Source organism: Arachis hypogaea, chromosome 9, assembly GCF_003086295.3.
Source record: "Arachis hypogaea cultivar Tifrunner chromosome 9, arahy.Tifrunner.gnm2.J5K5, whole genome shotgun sequence".
Taxonomy (NCBI): Eukaryota; Viridiplantae; Streptophyta; class Magnoliopsida; order Fabales; family Fabaceae; genus Arachis; species Arachis hypogaea.
This window is the reverse complement of record NC_092044.1, coordinates 112,312,314-112,332,542: the sequence shown is the minus strand read 5'-3', so window position 1 is coordinate 112,332,542 and position 20,229 is coordinate 112,312,314. Positions and strand designations below refer to the sequence as shown.

The following is a 20,229-nucleotide window of genomic DNA, read 5'->3' as shown; positions in this document are numbered from 1 at the left end:
CGTCGTCAATTTCCGAACAAAGTATGGACTATTATATATTGCTGGAAAGCTCTGGATGTCTACTTTCCAACGCCGTTGAGAGCGTGCCATTTGGAGTTCTGTAGCTCCAGAAAATCCATTTCGAGTGCAGGGAGGTCAGATTCCAATAGCATCAGCAGTCCTTTTCTCAGCCTTTTTTCAGAGTTTTGCTCAAGTCCCTCAATTTCAGCCAGAATTTACCTGAAATCACAGAAAAACACACAAACTCATAGTAAAGTCCAGAAATGTGAATTTAACATAAAAACTAATGAAAACATCCCTAAAAGTAGCTCAAACTTACTAAAAACTACCTAAAAGCAATGCCAAAAAGCGTATAAATTATCCGCTCATCATAACCTCATTGAGATTTTTCGGAGTGGAAGTGGGTTTCTCCCCTCGAAGAGCTGTATCTAGATCCATATAACCGAGGACAATCTCCACGGTATCTTTTCAAACTTTAAAGTTTGAACCATTCAACATAGGAATACTACTAATTTGTGCAAAAACATTGGTAGCTGAAGCCATAGTTTCTGGATTAGAACAAAAAGAACATGCAGTAAACATTAGTTAAATAATGAAAAAAAAATTCATATTGAGATATCTAAAACAACATTAATTTTCAATCTTTGGATAGAAAAATTAACTATAAGTGATACTCTCATTGCAGTAATCAAATATTGTCAAAATTCCTGTCACACATGAAGCCTTTCTTTGGACCGACCTAATGCACACATGGAGACTTAAACTTCGCAACCTATTTATTACCGCATATATTTTCTATTAATTGGCCAAACAATAACCTTTCTTTGGGCCGATTATTGATTGCATAATTAATAGAAAATAAATAAAAGTGTGCAATGCTTATTATTTGGCCAAACAACAAACTTCCTTTGGGCCGATTGTTGTCCGCATAAATAATAAACATTACTTTATTCTTAATTTGTTACCCAAACATGTATTTACTATCAATATGTATATGTAATTCGGCCAAATATAGACCTTCCTTTGGGCCGACCAATATTCGCATGAATTACATAACACTATATTCCTTATGTTTCGAATAAATCAATTTTCACAAAAGAGGCTACTTTGACAGTATAATGTTCAATCAATTTATTCCAAAATTAAATTTTTATAAAATTGATAGGTACAATAATCCAAACTGTTACTAATTTCCTTATATAACAACAAAAAAATACTTAAATCTCAAAAGAAATTAAATTTTAATGGTGCCTTTCGAGACCTTAAAAAAATATGATTATAACCCATGTGCAAAAAATTCTTGATCCGTTAAAATTAAAATCAATTTTATGAAATTAATGGGTATAATAATTTTTATATCTCAAAAGGATACTCTATTAATTTTAAATCAAATTAATGGCACACATAATAAATAAAAAAACGAGACAATTATAATAATACTTTTGTGCTAATGTTTCAAAATAAATCAATTACTATATAAAAAAATTCGATACGGTAAAATATATATATATATATATATATATATATATATATATATATATAAAAGCAGCCGAAAGTATATATATAAAGCAATCCAAATGGCAGTAATAACATGTAATCTGAAACAATGCCAAAATCATATATATATAGGCACAATCGTATATACATAATACACCCATATATTGATTAAGGAACACAAATATATATTCCTTTATATTCCTTTATATGCATTGTCATAACGTAAAGAACACAGGTATATATATATATATATGCGTGCAACCATTTATATCGTAAACAACATACATATATATATTGATTCGATAATAGAAAAATAAAAACGGAATATTTTCGATGACTAAATAATGGATGGCTCTGATACCACTTGTTAGAATAAATTAATTTCAATAACCCAGATCATCTATATTGAATCACTAAAATATTATAATGCAAAAATGTACCTGAATTCATAAGAGTTACAAATTGATGGAAAAATTTGGATCTTGTGGTTCTTTCGATCTTCCTCAACCAAAGCCTTTTGTATTCCTAAGTGGCTAAATTGCAACTCTTTTGATGGGAAAAGAGTAACAAAGGCGGCTTTGGTATATTGAGGACTGAAACCCTGAAGGTCTATTTATATTTGAGCATGACACCCATTAAATCCTAAAACCCAAATAAAATAGTATCTAAAGCCTAAAAGATAATATATCTAAAATCCAAAAAGATAATTATCTAAAGAACAAAAGATAATATCCGGTTTTATTCTCATTTAATTCCAAATCAAAAGTAATAATGACTTATTCAATTAGCATTTATAACAATAAATAAGATCATCATTATATAAGTCATTTTATTTGAAATAGCATCATTTGTGATCATAATTGATATATGTATTGTCACAAATAATAATTTCCTAACTTCGGTATCAACTTTTAAATGTTATAAATAGATAGATTTGTGATTCAGTAAGTATTAAAGTTTCTGGAAACTAAACCAATTTAAATGTTTAAAGAGTAAAGTATTGTTTTTGTCTCCAACGTTGGGGTAAATTTTAAAATTGTCCCTAACATTTCAATCGTCCTATTTACGTCCCTAACGTTTTAAAATTGACTCAATCTTGTCCTGCCGTTAGGGATCCGTTAATAAAATTAACGGCGGGACAAAATTGAGACGATTTTGAAACGTTAGGGACGTAAATAGGACTAAAATGTTGGCGACAAAAACGATACATAGAAATAAATTTTAATTTTATTCTTCAATAATATCAATTTGTTACTGTACATAGTATTCAATTATTTTTAATCATATTTACACTTAATCACCTTATTTTCATTCTAAATAAATTTATTTTTTTAATTTATACTTAAAGTAATGTATTTTTTATAAATAAATAAATTTTACACTTTTATTCTAAATAAATAATGTAATGTGATTAGAATGAAAGTGTAAAACTATAAAAAATATAAGTAATGTAATTAAGTAATGAAAGTAAAATTACATTATTTATTTAGAATGAAAGTATAAAATTTATTTATTTATAAAAAAAATTATATTACTTTAAGCATAAAATTATAAAAAAAATTAATTTATTTAGAATGAAAATAAGGTGATTAAGTGTAAATATGATTAAAAATAATTGAATACTATGTATAATAAAAAAATGATATTATTGAAGAATAAAATTAAAATTTATTTCTATATATCGTTTTTGTCCCTAACGTTTTAGTCCTATTTACGTCCCTAACGTTTCAAAATCGTCTCAATTTTGTCCCGCCGTTAATTTTATTAACGGATCCCTAACGGCAGGACAACATTGAGTCAATTTTAAAATGTTAGAAACGTAAATAGGACGATTGAAACGTTAGGGACAATTTTGAGATTTACCCCAAACGTTGGGGACAAAAATAATACTTTACTCTTAAAAAGTCTAACCAAAATTTATTAATTGGAATTGAATTGAATATAATAAAATAATATATTTATATATAAAATAAATATTTTTTTAAAAAATATTTTTATATTTTATTCTTTTAAACAATTAAAAAAATCAGTTTGACTGATTTACTAATTTTTTGTGTGTTGATTGGTTTATTGGCAACTAATTTTCTATTTTAAATTGAACAAATATGATGGATGATTTTTTATTAAATTAATCAAATCGATCAATTCAATCTAGTGAGTTTCCGTATTATCTAGAATAACGGTACTAGGGGTAATAAATATCTTTTCAAAAGTTTTTTTTGGTCAATCTTTCCAAAAGTTTAAATTAATTTTAGGATTCACCAAGAATCGAACTCTTAACCTTTTGGATCTAGTGATCTAATACCATGTCATAATACCACTCATCACAAAAGCTTCAGCTGATGGAAAATGTAACACTAATGATCTACTTAATATACTAAAACTGGATTTTCTCCCAACTAATAAGGATGACGTGTCGATCTCTCGTGAGTCTGTTTTCCCTCCAAAACGAATTAAATTTTTCATCTATTCTAAATTATTTTATAAAAATACCTTTATTATAATTATATTATTATATTATAATTAATATTTAATGAATAATATATAATTATAATAATTTAGGAACATATCTTCATTATAATTATATCAAATCAATATTTAATGCACTATTAAACTACTTATCAATTATAATGCGTAATTACTGTACATAATAAAAAATTGCCTTGATAATAAATAATTTATATATTTATTTTTGTTTTACTAAGGTCTATAAATAGCATTTTTCTGTGTTACATGAATCTAAATTTGAGAGTCAGCTCATAATTTTATATTTAGTATTTTTTTATGACTTCATAGAATAAGAATGTATTCTTCATTTTTTATTGAAGTTGATCATTTTAAGGTACAATTTATAATTTTTTATAATATTTTTCATATACTCATTCTATTATGTTATTCTTTTAATAATTTATTAATTGTTGTTACTCTAAGTTATTCTTATCGTCTAATGTTCCAGTTCGATTGTCTTTTACCACAATCGTTTACAATGCATCACATCCATGAAATACCTCATCGAGTTGTCTTTACTGATTCAGCCTCCAACTACATGGATGTAAGCGTTCAAAGAAGGGGCAATAGTCTCTACTTTATCGAAGGATGGTTGGATCTACTCACCTATTATGACCAACCTAATGGAATGTGGTTAAAGTTAGCTTTTTTGGGAGGAGCTTGATTTTTTATTGAGGAATTGCATCCACGAAATTTTATAGGGTAAGTTCAAGTTCCATCCCGTTCATGTTTTTTACGTCTGCCCGAAAATCTTTAAAGTGGAGCACATAATGAGATTGAATTCTCTCAGTTTAAGTTCAGTTTTGCTAAATTCGTGACAAACTCGGATATGTAATTTCAACAATTAGTAATATATTTAAATTTTCTTATTTTAAGTTGTTCATTATTAGAATAATTTTATAACATATTGTGATTTTTTTCAGAAATTACCCGCTTTCTTTTGCATGCATGCAATGCCATTGAGAGGAATAAGGGTTAGTTTGGTTTCTCGATGTGGCAATTCTATACCTTGTCATATTACATGGATAGCGGATGATGAAGCTTATTTAATAAGAAGATGGTTTGAATTTGCACGAATTCTAAATGTTGATATTTATGATGTTATTTTAGTTGGTTATCGTTACGAGAATGACTCTATATTATACGTGACTAAGAACTAGAATAGATTCAATATTGTTTAAGTAATTTGGTTTTAATATTAGTATTTGATTAAATTATAATTAAAAAAATTTAAATTATTGTCTCAATTTATATATTATGAGTATTTTTTGTGAGTGTACTATTTTTAAATAATTTAATAATTAATAAAATAAAGTGGTGCCAGATATATTATTTAAGTTTATTTTTATCCTTTATTTTTTTATTTGCATTTTCATTATATTTGACAAAAAATCTCTACCTAAACATATAGTTTTCGTTGACCTAAATACAATTTAGTTGCCAATAAAAACCGATTTTATCTATAAAAAATAGTGAAACATGTATCTTTTGATATTATATTAATATAGTAAGTAGACATTATGATATACTAATATCTTTAATTGTATTATAATTAGCTCATAAATAATGTATGATTATATTATTTTAGAAAACTTTTTTTCATTATAATTATATCAAATCAATATTTAATTATGATATGTTAATTATAATTATATCATAAAATTATAATAATTACGATAGTTATGTTATATATTTTAATCATTTATGTAAGTAAATAAACTAGAAAACAATCAAATCAAATCATGACGGTAAATAAATAATATAGAATAATATTATACATTTAATTGCATTATAATTAGCTCATGAATAATATATGATTATATTATTTTAGAAATTTTTTTTATTATAATTATATCAAATTAATATTTAATATATTATTTAAATCTTTTTTTATATAACAATAATATTATATATATTTATATATCACTTTTTTAAATTCATTTTTACAAATATTGGCATATAATTAATATAAATAACATATATACTTAATAAATATCTTTATTAAATTAATTATAACGATTAATATAAGATAATCTCATATGTATAACCTAATTATAGCAAGAATTTTTATAAAAATAATTGACTACTAATTTGAATATAATTGATATAGTTAAATTAATACAACCGATAAGATTGAGAATATGTAGCAATTATAGCAATTATTATATCAATTATAATAATAATTCACGTGACTTCATATACAGTAATATTTGAATTATAATTGTCATATAAATATACTTAAATATTATTTAATTTTAGATGTTTTATAGGTAATATTCATTATCACATGAATTATCATCATTACTCATCAATAATAATAATAATAATAATAATAATAATAATAATAATAATAATAATAATAATAATAATAATAATTTTGAATTTATATAATTAATATAATTGATATAGTTTTAATTCTCATTTGTATGTAATAATTTTATTAGTATGTATTCACAGTTTTAATCAATATATAATAATAATAATAATATTATATGGACATAAAATTAATTAGTTAACAAATTGAATTTAGCTTATGAATTTTTATTTTCTACTCAAATTTTTAATCATTAGTGATTTTATTTTTTATATTTACAATAAATTTTGAATATAAAAAAATAGTTTTGATTGTTTCCTATTTTATTTATTTACAGTCATAATTAAATTTGATATAATTATAGTAATATAAAGCTGCTTCATATATAGAAATAATATTATAAAAAATATTATTGCACGATTGTAGAATAAAAAATAATCATATATATAAAACAAAATAATTATAACAAAAAATTAATACGTGTGATTTAAATATTTTTAATAGTTGGTAACATGGAGTTTAATAAAATATAATTTATATATTTTTTATTTATATATATATAATTATTTAACAAAATTAATATATACGTATATATAAATGAAAAAAGTATTATAATTTCTGAAAATTATACATGAATTTTTTTCTCAAATAAATTTATTTTAATTATATTACAATTAGCTCATGAATAATGCATGATTATATTAATTTAAAAAAATATCTTCATTATAATTATATCAAATTAATATTTAATGCGTTATTAAATTACTTATAAATTATCGATATTTTTAATCATTCTAATTATATCAATTGATATAGTTCTAATTCTCATTTAAGTGCAATAATTTTATTAGGAGATAATTGATGTACACATTAATAGTGATCCATTTAATTTGATATCAATTAGTGGATAATAATAATAATAATAATAATAATAATAATAATAATAATAATAATAATAATAATAATAATAATAATAATAATAATAATAATAATAATAAAGTCTACACGGTACATGCATTATATTTTAAAAAGGTAAAATATATTTTAAAAAATTATAGTATTAATAATCAATTATGATTAATATCAATATCAATAATTAATTTTTATAATTATTTTTTATACTACTAAAGGTTATATATAGTGTTTTTCTATTTTGTAGAATAAAAAAGGTTGTGATTCATAACATTTTTATAAAGTTATATCGTATGGATACAAGATTAATTAGATAACAAATTGAATTTTAATTAATATGTTTTATTTTCTGCTCATATTTTTTATTAATTATTTTACTTTTTATATTTACAGTAATATTGAATGTAAAAAAAAAAAAATATTGAATGTTATCTATTTTATTTATTTAGATTCATAATTAAATTTGATATAATTATAGCCTGTATCTAGAATTAATAATAACATGATAGTATAATTTTAAGTTGTATAACATAATAAAAAAATGTAGCAATTTATGTATGCTTCCTATATAGCAATAATATTATATATATTTATAGGATTTGGATCATCTAAAGTTTGAATTTTATTTTATAGAGTAAAGTGTGATCTTCTACTATTGAATAGTTTCTCTTTCATATTTATTTTTGGTCCCACCTATAAAATCAATGGTGAGAGATCACACTTTACTCTCTAAAGTAAAATTCAAACTTTAGAGGATCCAAATCCATATTTATATATCTTATCTTTTAGCTCTTTCCTAAAAATATTGGCATATAATTAATGTCCATAACATATATATTGAGTAAGTATCTCCATTGAAAATATTTGTTAACTATTACTGTGTATAATTAGTGTGTGTATATATATATATAAGGATTAATAGTGAATTGTTACAATTATTTATCATCTAGAAAATTCGTACCTTAGACATAGAACTTCTTCTGTTTATTATTTCTCATACCTAAAGGATACTAACTACGATTCTATCAATAGTATTACCTATGATAGATTATGTAATAAAAAAGTTTGAAAAATAAAGGCAAGAATTATAAGGTTATGAAAAGTCTCATCCAAATTTGACAAGAACAACACGACTTACGTAGAAATGGTTCTTATGGGTGATAATGTAAGTTGATTATTTTCCATGATTCTTTCAAGTGATGCTAGGTCTATTTTATAAATATTTTTTGTTTATATTTTAAGTTTATTTGACAAATAAACCCTTGCACGAATTAAAGACAGTGCGATTTTATAGATTTACAAGTGCGTGCTAATAGCCTTTATATTTAATTTGCTTTAGAGTGTGATAATAGCAAATATGTTTGTGGGTAGATTTAACTATTACTATATTATTTATGATCACATTCAGTATATATGTCTGATTTATTGAAGAAAATAGATTATTAAAATCGATTAATAACTATTTTAGAGTTAATCCAATTAATACTAAATTTAAATAAAAAACAAACAATGCATAACATATTAATTTTTTATTAATTAAATTATTATAATTTAAATTAATTTTAAAAAATAATTTAAAATTATAATTTCAATCTTATCACGTGCATGACACGGGTAATTACACTTGTTATATCTCTAATACTCCCTAAATCTCCATTGTCTATATTTTTTACAAATATTCCATTGGCTCCTCGTACTTTTTCTTAAAAAACAAAGTATTAACACAAGGCATAACTATCAATGATACTTAAATAATATCCCAAATTTAGTGACTGATGAGGTATATATTTAAGTATGCATTAGCAAGAGTTTGCAACTTTGCATAAAGTCCCACTAAACTAAATAATAATAACGACAGAAACAGGAGGAACTTTATATCTTTTAGCCGGTTCATGTAAGAAAATGGTAAAATATATTATCTTATTAGCTACATAATATAATAAGGAAATAAGCATGGGGCTAGTGGTTCAGTAAAATTCAAAAGTCGAACTTGCTTTATTCAAAGTTGTCTGGTAAAGTGATGGTTTTATTCAATTTTTATGTATCAATCTATTATGATAAAGGATTTAATGTTGTTTAAAAGGGTTATCAAGCTGTACCTCACATCTAAATCCACTCAACATCTTTTTTTTTTACTTTTCTTTTTTAGATCGTATTATTGCTTCTTTTTCTTCACCGTATATGCTACAATTTGCTTCTTTTTAGTGCTTTCTCACCAATGCCCGTTATGAAGCCAATAAACTATTATACACGTATTATATTTATCCCTATGTTCTATTGATTATAACTATATCAAGTCCATAACAATGACAATAGTACCTCGTCACATGTTTGCATATGCATGAACAAAACAAATGCACAAAGCAAAATTTATTTTTCTTTTGGTAAAAGACAAAAGAACTTTAGTGACCAAGTATTTGTAAAAGGACTTGGTCACGTGACCCTGTGGATCGATCTTCATCTTCCTCTCTATCTAATATAGCGCCACAGAATAATGTACAGATTTTTGGGCACTAAACTGAAAACAGTATTTAATTAAGAGAAAAGTCTAAGGGGTAACAGTTTTGTTTAATTTTAGCCAACATGTAACTAATAGAGAAATGTGAGTCATTGGATGAAATTTCACACCAATCTCACACCATTAAATCATCATTAATGACTATTTACTGACTACCAATCATAAAAATTGTTGGCCCCTAACATTGCTGGTAAACCGTTCTACCATATGTTTGTTTGTTTAATTAAAGAAAACAAATACTTCCCTCCACAGAGGATAAATTTCACTTTACCTTATATACTTAATAATTCACATGTAGATACAACACTTTTACAAATCATAAGAAACTCAATTAATCCCGTTCGAATGGAGTTTGGTAAACTGAATAAATTCTGTCTATTCGTTAATAAATTATTTAATTATTTTATTGGGTCATGGATCTAGTACTTGTACTCTTGGACGAAAGGCTATTGGGCTAGTTTTAAATCTTGGTAGTAAAAGAGGCCCAATCAATATTGAGTCGTCGGAGATGGGCCCAATAATAGCTCTATTTTTTTTTGGTGACAGATCTACAAAAGTCAAAACTGTTGGCAACTGAGAAAGCAGAAGACGGAGAAAGACCAGTGAGCAGCCAAACAGATTCTCTTCTTCTTTTACAGAAATCAAACTGCAATGCAAACACTACTTCCGCCGGCAACACACACCGGGAGGTTCACGGTGGCGCCGGCCGCGGCTCCGCTTTCAGCCTCCGCAATATCCTCCTGTCGGATTCCCCGAACTATTCTCCGCGCGAATTTCCTTCCCTCACTCTCTCTGAAGTCTCTTCCCTCACTTGCACCTTCGTCTTCCTTGTTCGGTTCCTTTGTTTCTCGCCGTCCATGGAAGCTTCCCTTCACCGTCGTGAGCGCTTCCTCTCAAGTTTCTCAAGCTTACTCTCCCTCCAACGACGAATCAGAGAAAGCAAAACTTGATCAGGTACTCTCTCTCTCTTATCGCCGTCCGCATTTCTCTCTCTAAAGTTCCAATGAATGTATATTTCTGAATGTCAGAAGAATTTCCAGCTGCTTCGTAGCTCAGTGTCTCTAAATTATTGGATTGTAGAGTTGACTTCCTATCTCTAGGTTTTAAAATTGTAGTTTCATTGATGCGATTCGAAATGCATTTACGGCAAGGCAATGTTGCTTCGTGTTGATAACACTTATGGATGATACTGTTGCGGTTTGGATGGTGCAGGTGTCGAAGAGATTGGAGAAGACTGCGAGGTACTTCAAGCGATTGGGGAGCTTAGGGTTTTGGGGTCAGCTAGTGTGCACCGTGGTGGCTGCAGTTATACTTTCCTTTTCAGTTGTTGTCACCGGAAAAGTCACGTCGCCGGCTACGTTTTATGCAACTGCCGGTGGAATTGCGGCTGCTTTCATCTCAGTGTTTTGGTCGTTTGGTTATATTCGGCTGTCTGAGAAGCTTAGAAGAACTGCCAGCGACCCAACCAAGGTGCATTATCATTGTTATTTTTTATTTTGTGAATTATGAATGATTGAGATGATGTTGAATTCTAATGTGATTCATGCACTTCCGAATGTGTATAATTTCTGAATTCTGAGAATAGCTTACTTAGTTAGACGAAAATGCTGATTGTCCCAAGCATCTTCATCGTTTTCTGTCTATAATTCTGATATCAAAAACCAAAATAATTGACTCTGACTTTGATGTTTTTGTAAAACCACATCAACATTATTGATCTCATGTGGACCTTTTTTATGTGTGTATGACTGATAGTAGCTTACAATTTCACTGGTGTTTTAGGCACCCCCTCGTGCTGATGTAATTAAAAGCTTGAAAAATGGTATCGTAGTGAACCTTTTGGGAATGGGTGCTGCTATTCTTGGGATGCAAGCTACTGTTGGATTGTTGGTTGCAAAGGCTCTCACTTCCTCTGCCAACCCATATTATCAGGGAATATCTCCGGGCTACAGCCCTGTTCTTGCTTTGGATGTATTTTTGGTGCAGGTAAAGCATACTATGAATCCTTACTGTAGATGAAACCTTTTTTATTATCTTTGGTCTGATGTAGGACAGAGAGTCTTAGCTAGGTTATACCAAGAAATTGGAAAGTTTTGAGAGAAGAATATGTCAACAACCAATGGCTAGTTTTGTTAGTGTAACATCCAGGAAAAGAAAAATGTTCAATTAGTAATTCAGATAGAAACAGTTGTGCATATAAAGAAATGAAGAATAATGTCCGGCTAAGACTCAGATTCCATCTCTTTAAGTACAGACAATCACATTCTGGACATGGTTACTATTCTAAACTTAAAAAAAAAAAAAACCCAAAATGTAATTGTTGACTCTTACTACAAACCCAAACCCATTAAGAATTTGGTGGAACTTGGATTATAGGACTGAGAGCAGAAACCACAGATCTCTTGTCACATAAATAACATCTTATGAAGTTATCTATTATAAAAAGATAGTAGGGGGCCTGTGTATGAATTGCAAACGACTTCTTATCTTGAGAAATCTGTAACACTCAGTATGAAACTTTCTGTGTGCTGCTTAGTGGTGAATGAAAAATTGGAAAGTCTTAGTGGACCTTATTAACTGTCATGTATCTGTAGCCTGTAGGTTTATTATATTCCATAACTGCATTTTCGTTGCAGTTAGTAAATTTCTTTCTTTTATTTTTGGCATTTTTCCCTTTTATTCTAAATTATCAGCCATGTCAATTTTCTTTGCAAGCAACTTCTTCTTATTGAGTTGGATACATCTGATGGCCACTGCTATTTGAGAATTATCAAGAAATTAAAAGAAACCTTTAGCTTATGAGACTGAGTAAATGTTATTGAAATGTTTGTTATCCTTCTTTAATTTACAGGCTTCCGCCAACACCATTCTTTCTCATTTTCTTGGGCTAGTTTTCTCACTAGAGTTGTTGAGATCTGTCACATTACCACCGTCAGAAGCAACTCCATTTCCCAAGTTTGCATAAGGTGTGCCTCAACATTAGTATTTTGGTCAACTATAAATATCACTCCCGTATGATAAAAGCACAGGGGGAAAAAATTTAAGAGTTCCCACATTTCCTGTAGTTGTTTTGTTAATGGACGATGCTCAGCCTTGATAAGGCATTTGGTAGTTCCAAGTTTTGTAAAATCCCAGCAATATTTCTAATAAGCTTCTCACCAATTAACACTTGTAAGAAATGATTGTACATTAGACCTGCGGTACCATCCTTGGGTATTTGTATTTTTTTTTCTTTTTGCGTAAAAATTATAATCATGCTTCTCCTATCTCTGGATGTAGAGGTTTATTTGAGGAACAAGGTTTGTCTTGTTAGCGTCGATTCTGGACGTAGTTTTTGCAGTTGTCACTTTTTAAAAATAATCCGAGATTTGTACAGGATTCGTTTTTCTGTTCATGCTCAGTAGTAAGTATTCACATGGGGTTTTATGAAGGTATTTGGTCGAGCTTGGCATATATTAAAGCCTTGAGGAGAAATTGCAAAATAAAATATCCAGACTAAACCAGTATAGGAAGGAAGAATAACTGTTTTTCACTTCTCACATAGCTGATCCTGAAGCAGTCCTTTTACTTCATACACAAGGTTTCCGTTGAACTTGTACCAATACGGATATATAAAATTATTTAGTGTTATTTGCTGCTATTTTTATTGATAAGTGGTAAAGATCTTCAAAACAAAGGCATACTGCATAAATCTTGGTGGGTCTGTCTGGGGTTTATATAATAATTTGTATGACGGAAATAAACATGCCTTAGTAGCTAGTACTGGGGATAAGGCTCTATCTAATTCTTGGGGACCTAAAATTTGGAGGAAGTGTGCAATATTGCTCAATAATAAACGTGAATTTGAATAGACTTGTTTGTACTATGGTTAACGATTTACTTGGTTGTAAATTTCAATATCTAAATATTATGTACGAATAACATACGTATTGCGTAACGAAGGAAAAGTGGAAAACCATTTGTCTAAAATATACCAACAATTATACAGGAAACCAAACTTCGTGGTCGAGGAAGGAAACGACCGTCACCAATCAAAACATGCGTCTTGCTGGGAGCAATGACAAAAATGTGGCAGTAAGCCACACATTTAGTTAATTCTTTTGATTCTCATTACTACATTCCTACTTAGAACAATAAACAGATGATAAACAGAAAAAAAGAGGTTGGGGGGAGGGAAAAAAATTTAGAAGATGATAAATACTTCCAGTAATTATCATATAACGAAATACCAACCTAATCAAAATCTTTTCGTGGCCAAAACCAATCTTACAATCGTGAAGAAACAAATAGATAGGCAAATTCTCCCATGTCCTTTGTTTTCTTTCTATTTTTCTTCCCTTCCTGATCCAGTAATCTATTCCAAAGTGAAGCATAACAAGGGTAACATACCCAACTAAAAAATTCCAAAGAAAGCATCTTCCAATGGGTACCATATAAAATTGGAAGAGAATATTACCTACGCTGCAGCTATTTGTCAATCTTGCGTCTCAAGAATTACCATACCATCTAACCATCAATTAAAACAGCGAGAACATCCCAGCTAAAGAAAAACCTCAAGTACTTCATATGTTAAGCACTCATTTATACGCCCCTAAATCGACTTCGCTTGTCCATGTGCACCCTGAATTTCATACTTGAAGAAGTTAACCCAAAGATTCAGGTAGACCATTTTAAGGTTTTTAAGATAATGCTTCATTCATATTGCTTATAAAACTCAGTTATGATTGTTAAATCAGTTAAAATGATTAATCAAAACAGTCATCTGCTTAAAACAGATAGATGTAAGACAAAAGGACAGAAATGATCAACATACACCAAACTAGCATTATGCATATATACTACCAGTAGAAGCAACAAAGATTGCGTTTGTACTTGGTATAGCAAAAATTGAAACATTTCATCACATAGATAAATTGCTTACAAAAATAAGACCGCAATATTTGCTCTTCTAACAACTATCAGGTTCAAATATGAAAAATGAAGGTACATGTTGCTTACCTACTGCACCTTCTTTTCTTTGTTTGACAGTTTTGGAATCTTGCTTGAAATCCTTCTATAATGTGGCTCAATAATTCCATTTATCATGTACAGCTTAGCATCGATTTGGTCCTGGAACTTGTCATACAAAACAGGAACTGACAAGCTTAGAAGAACACCTATCAAGAAAATTATTGAAATATCAGCAGCAAATTAATGCAGGCAAAAACTATGTAAAAAATATAATATCCGTGTACAAAAGCTAAAGAAGTAGAGAGCCTACCAATATAGATTAAAGTCAGGAAGTTGAACAGACCACCAATAAAAGATATTACCCACAATGCACAGGCAACCTGATTCAACATGTTCACATACAGAACTATCACGATAAGTACCGATCCCAAAATTAAACGCATTGAATTCGGCAATACAAAAAGATGAGAGAAAACTATAGCCGCATACCTGTAGGCAAAGGAGCAAATTCCTCTCGATAGCTATGTCATGTGCAATGGACAATGCACGATTTATCCAAATTTGAAGCACGTCAGCAACCTTGGCAATGGTTTGCTCAGAAATCTCCAGATCAGGTAGAGGAGGAAGAGGCCTGAATCATAGAATCAATTTCAGATGAAACAAAAAGCATACTGAAAAATGAGACCAACACAATATATCTCTGAAAATTTCAGAACACTGCACTCTTAAAATTAATCCATGTGCACATTTTATTAGCACAGTAAATAGAGCATAAATCACTTTTAGTCATGAATATCATAAATTAACAATAGAAATGATATTTTAGCAGATACGATTCAGCGTAAAAATTGAAATAGAAATGTGATACCTATTAAGAACTCTAGCAGATTTGGCCCACAAGAAGAGAATAACGACGAGAAGCAATATTACATTGGCCACGAATGACAAGAAATTATAGCCAGCTCGTTCGAAGAGGTACCACAAAGCGGTAGCCGAAGCAAGAACAACACCTGCGCCACACCAATTCTTCCAAAGCAACACATCGGAAACTGCCACAAATTCAAATCACAAACCGAAACACATGAAATACAAACCAATCAGCTTCTAATTTTTTCTACGGAGAAATCTATCAATCGCATCGTTACGGAACAGAGCTATAGGAACAGATCGTTTTCCTGACTATCCACAACAGAAGTGAAGGATCCATTGCGGAATTGGATTTGTTTAGAAGACGAAATCACAGAGAGAGAGAGAGAGAGAGAGAGAGAGAGAGAGATAACCTGGGCCAGCGCCGAGGGCGTGGTGAACGGAAATGCGTTGGCAAGGTGTGGTTTCTCCCATTGGCGAAGGTTGTACGGAGAGTGAGTGAGTGAGTGGTGGCGCGTCGCGACTGTCGAGTATAACAACCAGCGGAGACTCAGACGTTACTAACAGACACAGTTGCGGTTACGGTGGCTCTTTCTTCTTTCCGTTTTTGCTCATCCCACGCATGCCTTTCTCCCTGTGCTTCGGTGCTTCCAATACCAAACACTGAAATACGAAACTCCGCTTTCACCTGCCCATTAATAAGATGGGCCTCACTTGGGCTTTCTTCAGCCCATTATTCTCCTAAATGTCTCTATGATGGACCACGAGCAATTATGGCCCAAAACTAAACTTTTTTTTTTCTATCAACTCTTATAAATAAAAACCCACCATAACGATGTTAAAAATATCATGTCTATAGTCATCAAATCAGTCTGAATTATTTTACATATCTCTAATATGCATTTTGTATTTTAAGTTTTTAACATAAACTCCATGCAAATAGCTGTTTTAATGGTTAATTTTCAGTATATGTTGTATGACAAGTTGGTTCGTCTAGCTTTCCATATCAAAGCTTGCTTATGCTTAAAGGTTTTACTTATTTACGCATGATTTAGTCACATCAGTAACAAGTAAGTGGCACGCTTCTTTTAACCACAGAGCTTTGAAACAACGATGTTCGTTCAGGAGAGAAACTTCATCTTAAATTTTGTGCTAAAGTTTATACAATAGAAAACATACAATTCTAATTTAATTTTAGTTTGGAGGAAGAAGCTTGACGTAGAAAATCAGTCAATCTCACAGCAACATGATCTTCTTACAAAGAAACCCATGCAACATCACAAATCAATTCGGCCTCAAGTCAAAATCCACCTAGCTTGAACCAAATTTCAAGTGTTTGAGTACAACTAAAGCTTGATCTAAGGTGCTGCCTCTTCATCTTTATCAGAGTCTCCATCATCTGAAGTATCTTCTTTCTCTGGCTGCTCTTCTCCGCTGTTTAATTTCATCTTCTTCTCCTTTTTCCTTTGCTTCTTCTTTTGACGCTTTGCTCTTTTCTTTGCCGTCCGTTCTTCTGCAGCTTTTAGCCTTTCCTCCCTTCTCATTTTAAATTCTGCTAGCTCTTTCCTCTTCTGGTAGTCAACCTCCATCCTAGCAAGTCGATCTTGCTCCTTACGCCGCATTTGCCGATACTATTACAAACAGAATTTGAAGAGTGTTAAAAAACAGTCAGAACAAATTATTTATCACCTTCCGAGTTATTGATTCATAACAGATAAGAGAACAGCTAAATTCTCATAAGTTACAAATATTATGTAGGCCCAATCACTCACTAGAAAAACAAGAAAATCAATGAACAGATGACAGATGCCCAAAACATAATTAAAGACAAGAAATCTCAGGTGCAAGAAATGATGTATCAGCATCATCAACAATGTCGCTTAAAAACAAATTACAGAAGCAAGCTAAATCCCTTTAAGTGGCCAAAGCACTAACAAAGTTTGTGCAATAGAAAATGATACTCGAAACCAAAAAATTCAAAAGTCATTTGCATTTGAAAAATCAAGAACACCCATCAAATGAGCTAGTGGCCTTCATTTAACAAACATGCAATGATCAAGATCAACATTTTTGCCAATCAGTTCGCATCAAACATCCATATGAAACTTCACGATATGTTTTACAAACTGAGCTTTGAGATTTAATTATCCAAATAGGAGACTTGTATATTATTTTTTTGGTATAGGAGAGTTATACATTCTTAAAAGTGCTATTTCGATGCAAAAAATTATTACTCACAATGAAAAATTTATACAGGACACTTTAAGCCCTCCCCTTCCATTCTAACCCCTGCAAGTACAAACTAACAGTAATCCTCGCCTCCTTGCATAAACGTTCAACTTATAGAACTTCTGCGCCCTACCGTCCTTCTGAGCTTCATACATGTGGAGTTTCAGCTATGCATCTATCCTCCTCATTATGGTTCCTTCTGAGCCTCATGCATGAGAAGTTTCAGCTATGCATCCATCCTCCTTATCACTACCAAAAGAATTGAATAATGAAGTGATCTAATAGGCAAACAATAGATACAGTTGCAGCATCCCTTCATGCTGCTTTTGTCATCTTGTTACAATCCAAAATGGGGCATGATTCATTTACTGCAGCCCTATCCACAAACCAAAACTAAAATTTCCTACTCCCACTCATGTCCTTTTGTAATTACTGTTTGTGTATATAGATTGAACCAAACAGTTTGTATTGATTGCTCCTGAATCAAGAATCTTAGATTCTTAGTGCAAGTTCTACTACAAATATGAGGGCATCATTTGCCATTGATAAACACTAATACGGTAATACCATTAATCAAACAACTAAACCACAAGGGAAGTTCTTATTTCTTTATTTCAAAAAATAAATGCAGAAAACAGCATTCGTACCTGGTGGAAGTCACCGGAGCCAGAACCGGCAGAACTACCGGAGGTGTTGCTGACACGCACGGGGACGTTATCGATAATACGGCGTAGCTTGACTTCCAGGTCCTCCTCTTCCTCCTTGAAAGTCACCGGTGTTGTGTATTCCACTAAGGCATTCGAAGATGATGGCGCTAGCGGCGGTTTTGAGCTTCCAGGCACTGCAACCATCTGAAAGTCACCGTCTTTGGGTTTGCCCGTCGACATATCTGGGATTTACCAAAACCCTAATAATTGTGGTGTGCTCCTCTCATTAGTCTTTATCAAAACCTAAATGGTAACCAAAACAACAGTAAATATCATCCAGACTATATACTATAAATTACTTCATCATGTACCAAAAGAATAGCGAAGTGGTACTTGCATATTTACAAATTTCTGCAAGTTTGGAGATCTTGATAAAAATTTTGCGAAGCTGAGAAGCTGCGATGGATGAGTGCCGAGTTGTGGCGGTGAGAACCGAGAAGCTACGATGGAGGCTAGAATGAGGGCGGCTGACTGGCTGTGAATCTGGGACAATCAGTTAATTAACTCGGGTCTCAGAGCTCACCGCTAGAAATCACTAGTTCTCAACCGACTGGGCCAAAGACTGAGCCTTGACCCTAGCCCGGTTGAATTAATAGACCGGATAGCAATTTTAACCTTTGGGTCTGACCTGATATCAAACCGGGCCAACTTTAGCCCAAACACACCGGATCTAGGCGGAGCCTTTGCTTTGGATAATGCCGATCGGGCTTACCCCTAAGTAGTACGGATATTTACAGTACGATTTGGCTTGATTTTAACTCAAAAAATTCATCAAATTTAAATACTAATTTTGTTTATGTTCGATTTTAATTGAATATTTTTTTTAAATAATCCGATCTAATTTTAAGTAATTTAGATTTTATAAAATTTGTGATTTTGTTAAATTAAAAAAATAAATAATTATACAAAATAAATTTTAACATCAAATCTTAAATAATTAATAATAACATAATAAATTTTAATAATATATTAAAAAATTAATAATAACATAGCATATAAAATTATAAATTAATTAAAATAAATAAATAAATATTTTTTAATTCATAAAATATTTACTAAATAATTATGAATAAGATAAAAATGTATAATAAATTAAACATATTATAGATAAAATTTTAAATATAATAATAATAAAAATATTATATCAAATTGTGCAGTTTAAATTAAATTTGATCGGTTTTAAAAAATAGACTAAAATTCAATCTAATATACGCAGTTTGCAAAAAAAATAATCCAATCAAATTTAAATTAATATTATTTAAATCAATAACTTAGATCGAATGAACAGTTTAATTTAAATCGATTTCAATTTAAACATTTCAATTAATTAATAGTTCCAATAATAAAAACGAAAGATTTACCTTTTTTAAAGAGTATACGAAATTGGAGAAATTTAAATATTTAAAATTATATAAAAATATATTTAAATTATTTTTCAAATTTAAGCGTTAGTTTAAACATTAAATATTAAAATTAATTTAACTTTAAACATAAAGATAATTTGTTAGAAGAAAATCAGTCTATATGAATCTATTTTTTCTAAAAAAGAGTGCTAGAAGATCAACAGATTTTGCGATCTGTAGTTATTAATGGTATAAAATAACTAAATAAATAAATAAGAGGTAACAAATATAAAATAAAAAATATAAAGAGAGAGAAAGAAGTATTGCAACATAAAGAGAGAGAGAATTGTTTATTATTTTTGTGTATGTAAAAGCCTTAGATTG

The 20,229-nt window shown here is 29.8% G+C and overlaps 2 protein-coding genes and 1 pseudogene across 4 annotated transcripts; 1 reads left to right on the top strand and 2 right to left on the bottom strand.

Annotated features, from left to right (window-relative positions):
- Positions 1 to 10,299: 10,299 nt before the first annotated feature.
- Positions 10,300 to 13,015, top strand: LOC112711959 (protein TIC 21, chloroplastic). The gene is made up of 4 exons (XM_025764718.3): positions 10,300 to 10,703; positions 10,962 to 11,219; positions 11,532 to 11,735; positions 12,601 to 13,015. Exons 1-4 carry the CDS (start codon positions 10,401 to 10,403, stop codon positions 12,712 to 12,714), a joined length of 879 nt encoding a protein of 292 aa, XP_025620503.1. The 5' UTR covers positions 10,300 to 10,400; the 3' UTR covers positions 12,715 to 13,015.
- Positions 13,016 to 13,931: 916 nt separating this feature from the next.
- On the bottom strand, positions 13,932 to 16,236 carry LOC112711960 (reticulon-like protein B11; annotated as a pseudogene).
- Positions 16,237 to 16,682: 446 nt separating this feature from the next.
- Positions 16,683 to 19,252, bottom strand: LOC112711962 (uncharacterized). Of its 3 annotated transcripts, none has more exons than XM_025764719.3 (3): positions 18,840 to 19,252; positions 18,443 to 18,745; positions 16,683 to 17,197 (listed from the first exon to the last, which is right to left on the bottom strand). In XM_025764719.3, the coding sequence occupies exons 2-3, from the start codon at positions 18,680 to 18,682 to the stop codon at positions 16,925 to 16,927; spliced, it is 513 nt and encodes a 170-aa protein (XP_025620504.1). In that variant the 5' UTR covers positions 18,683 to 18,745; positions 18,840 to 19,252; the 3' UTR covers positions 16,683 to 16,924. The 3 variants fall into 3 exon arrangements, with proteins under 3 accessions (XP_025620504.1, XP_072059618.1, XP_025620505.1); XM_072203517.1 differs by having other exon boundaries at positions 18,848 to 19,252; XM_025764720.3 differs by having other exon boundaries at positions 18,836 to 19,084.
- Positions 19,253 to 20,229: the final 977 nt, after the last annotated feature.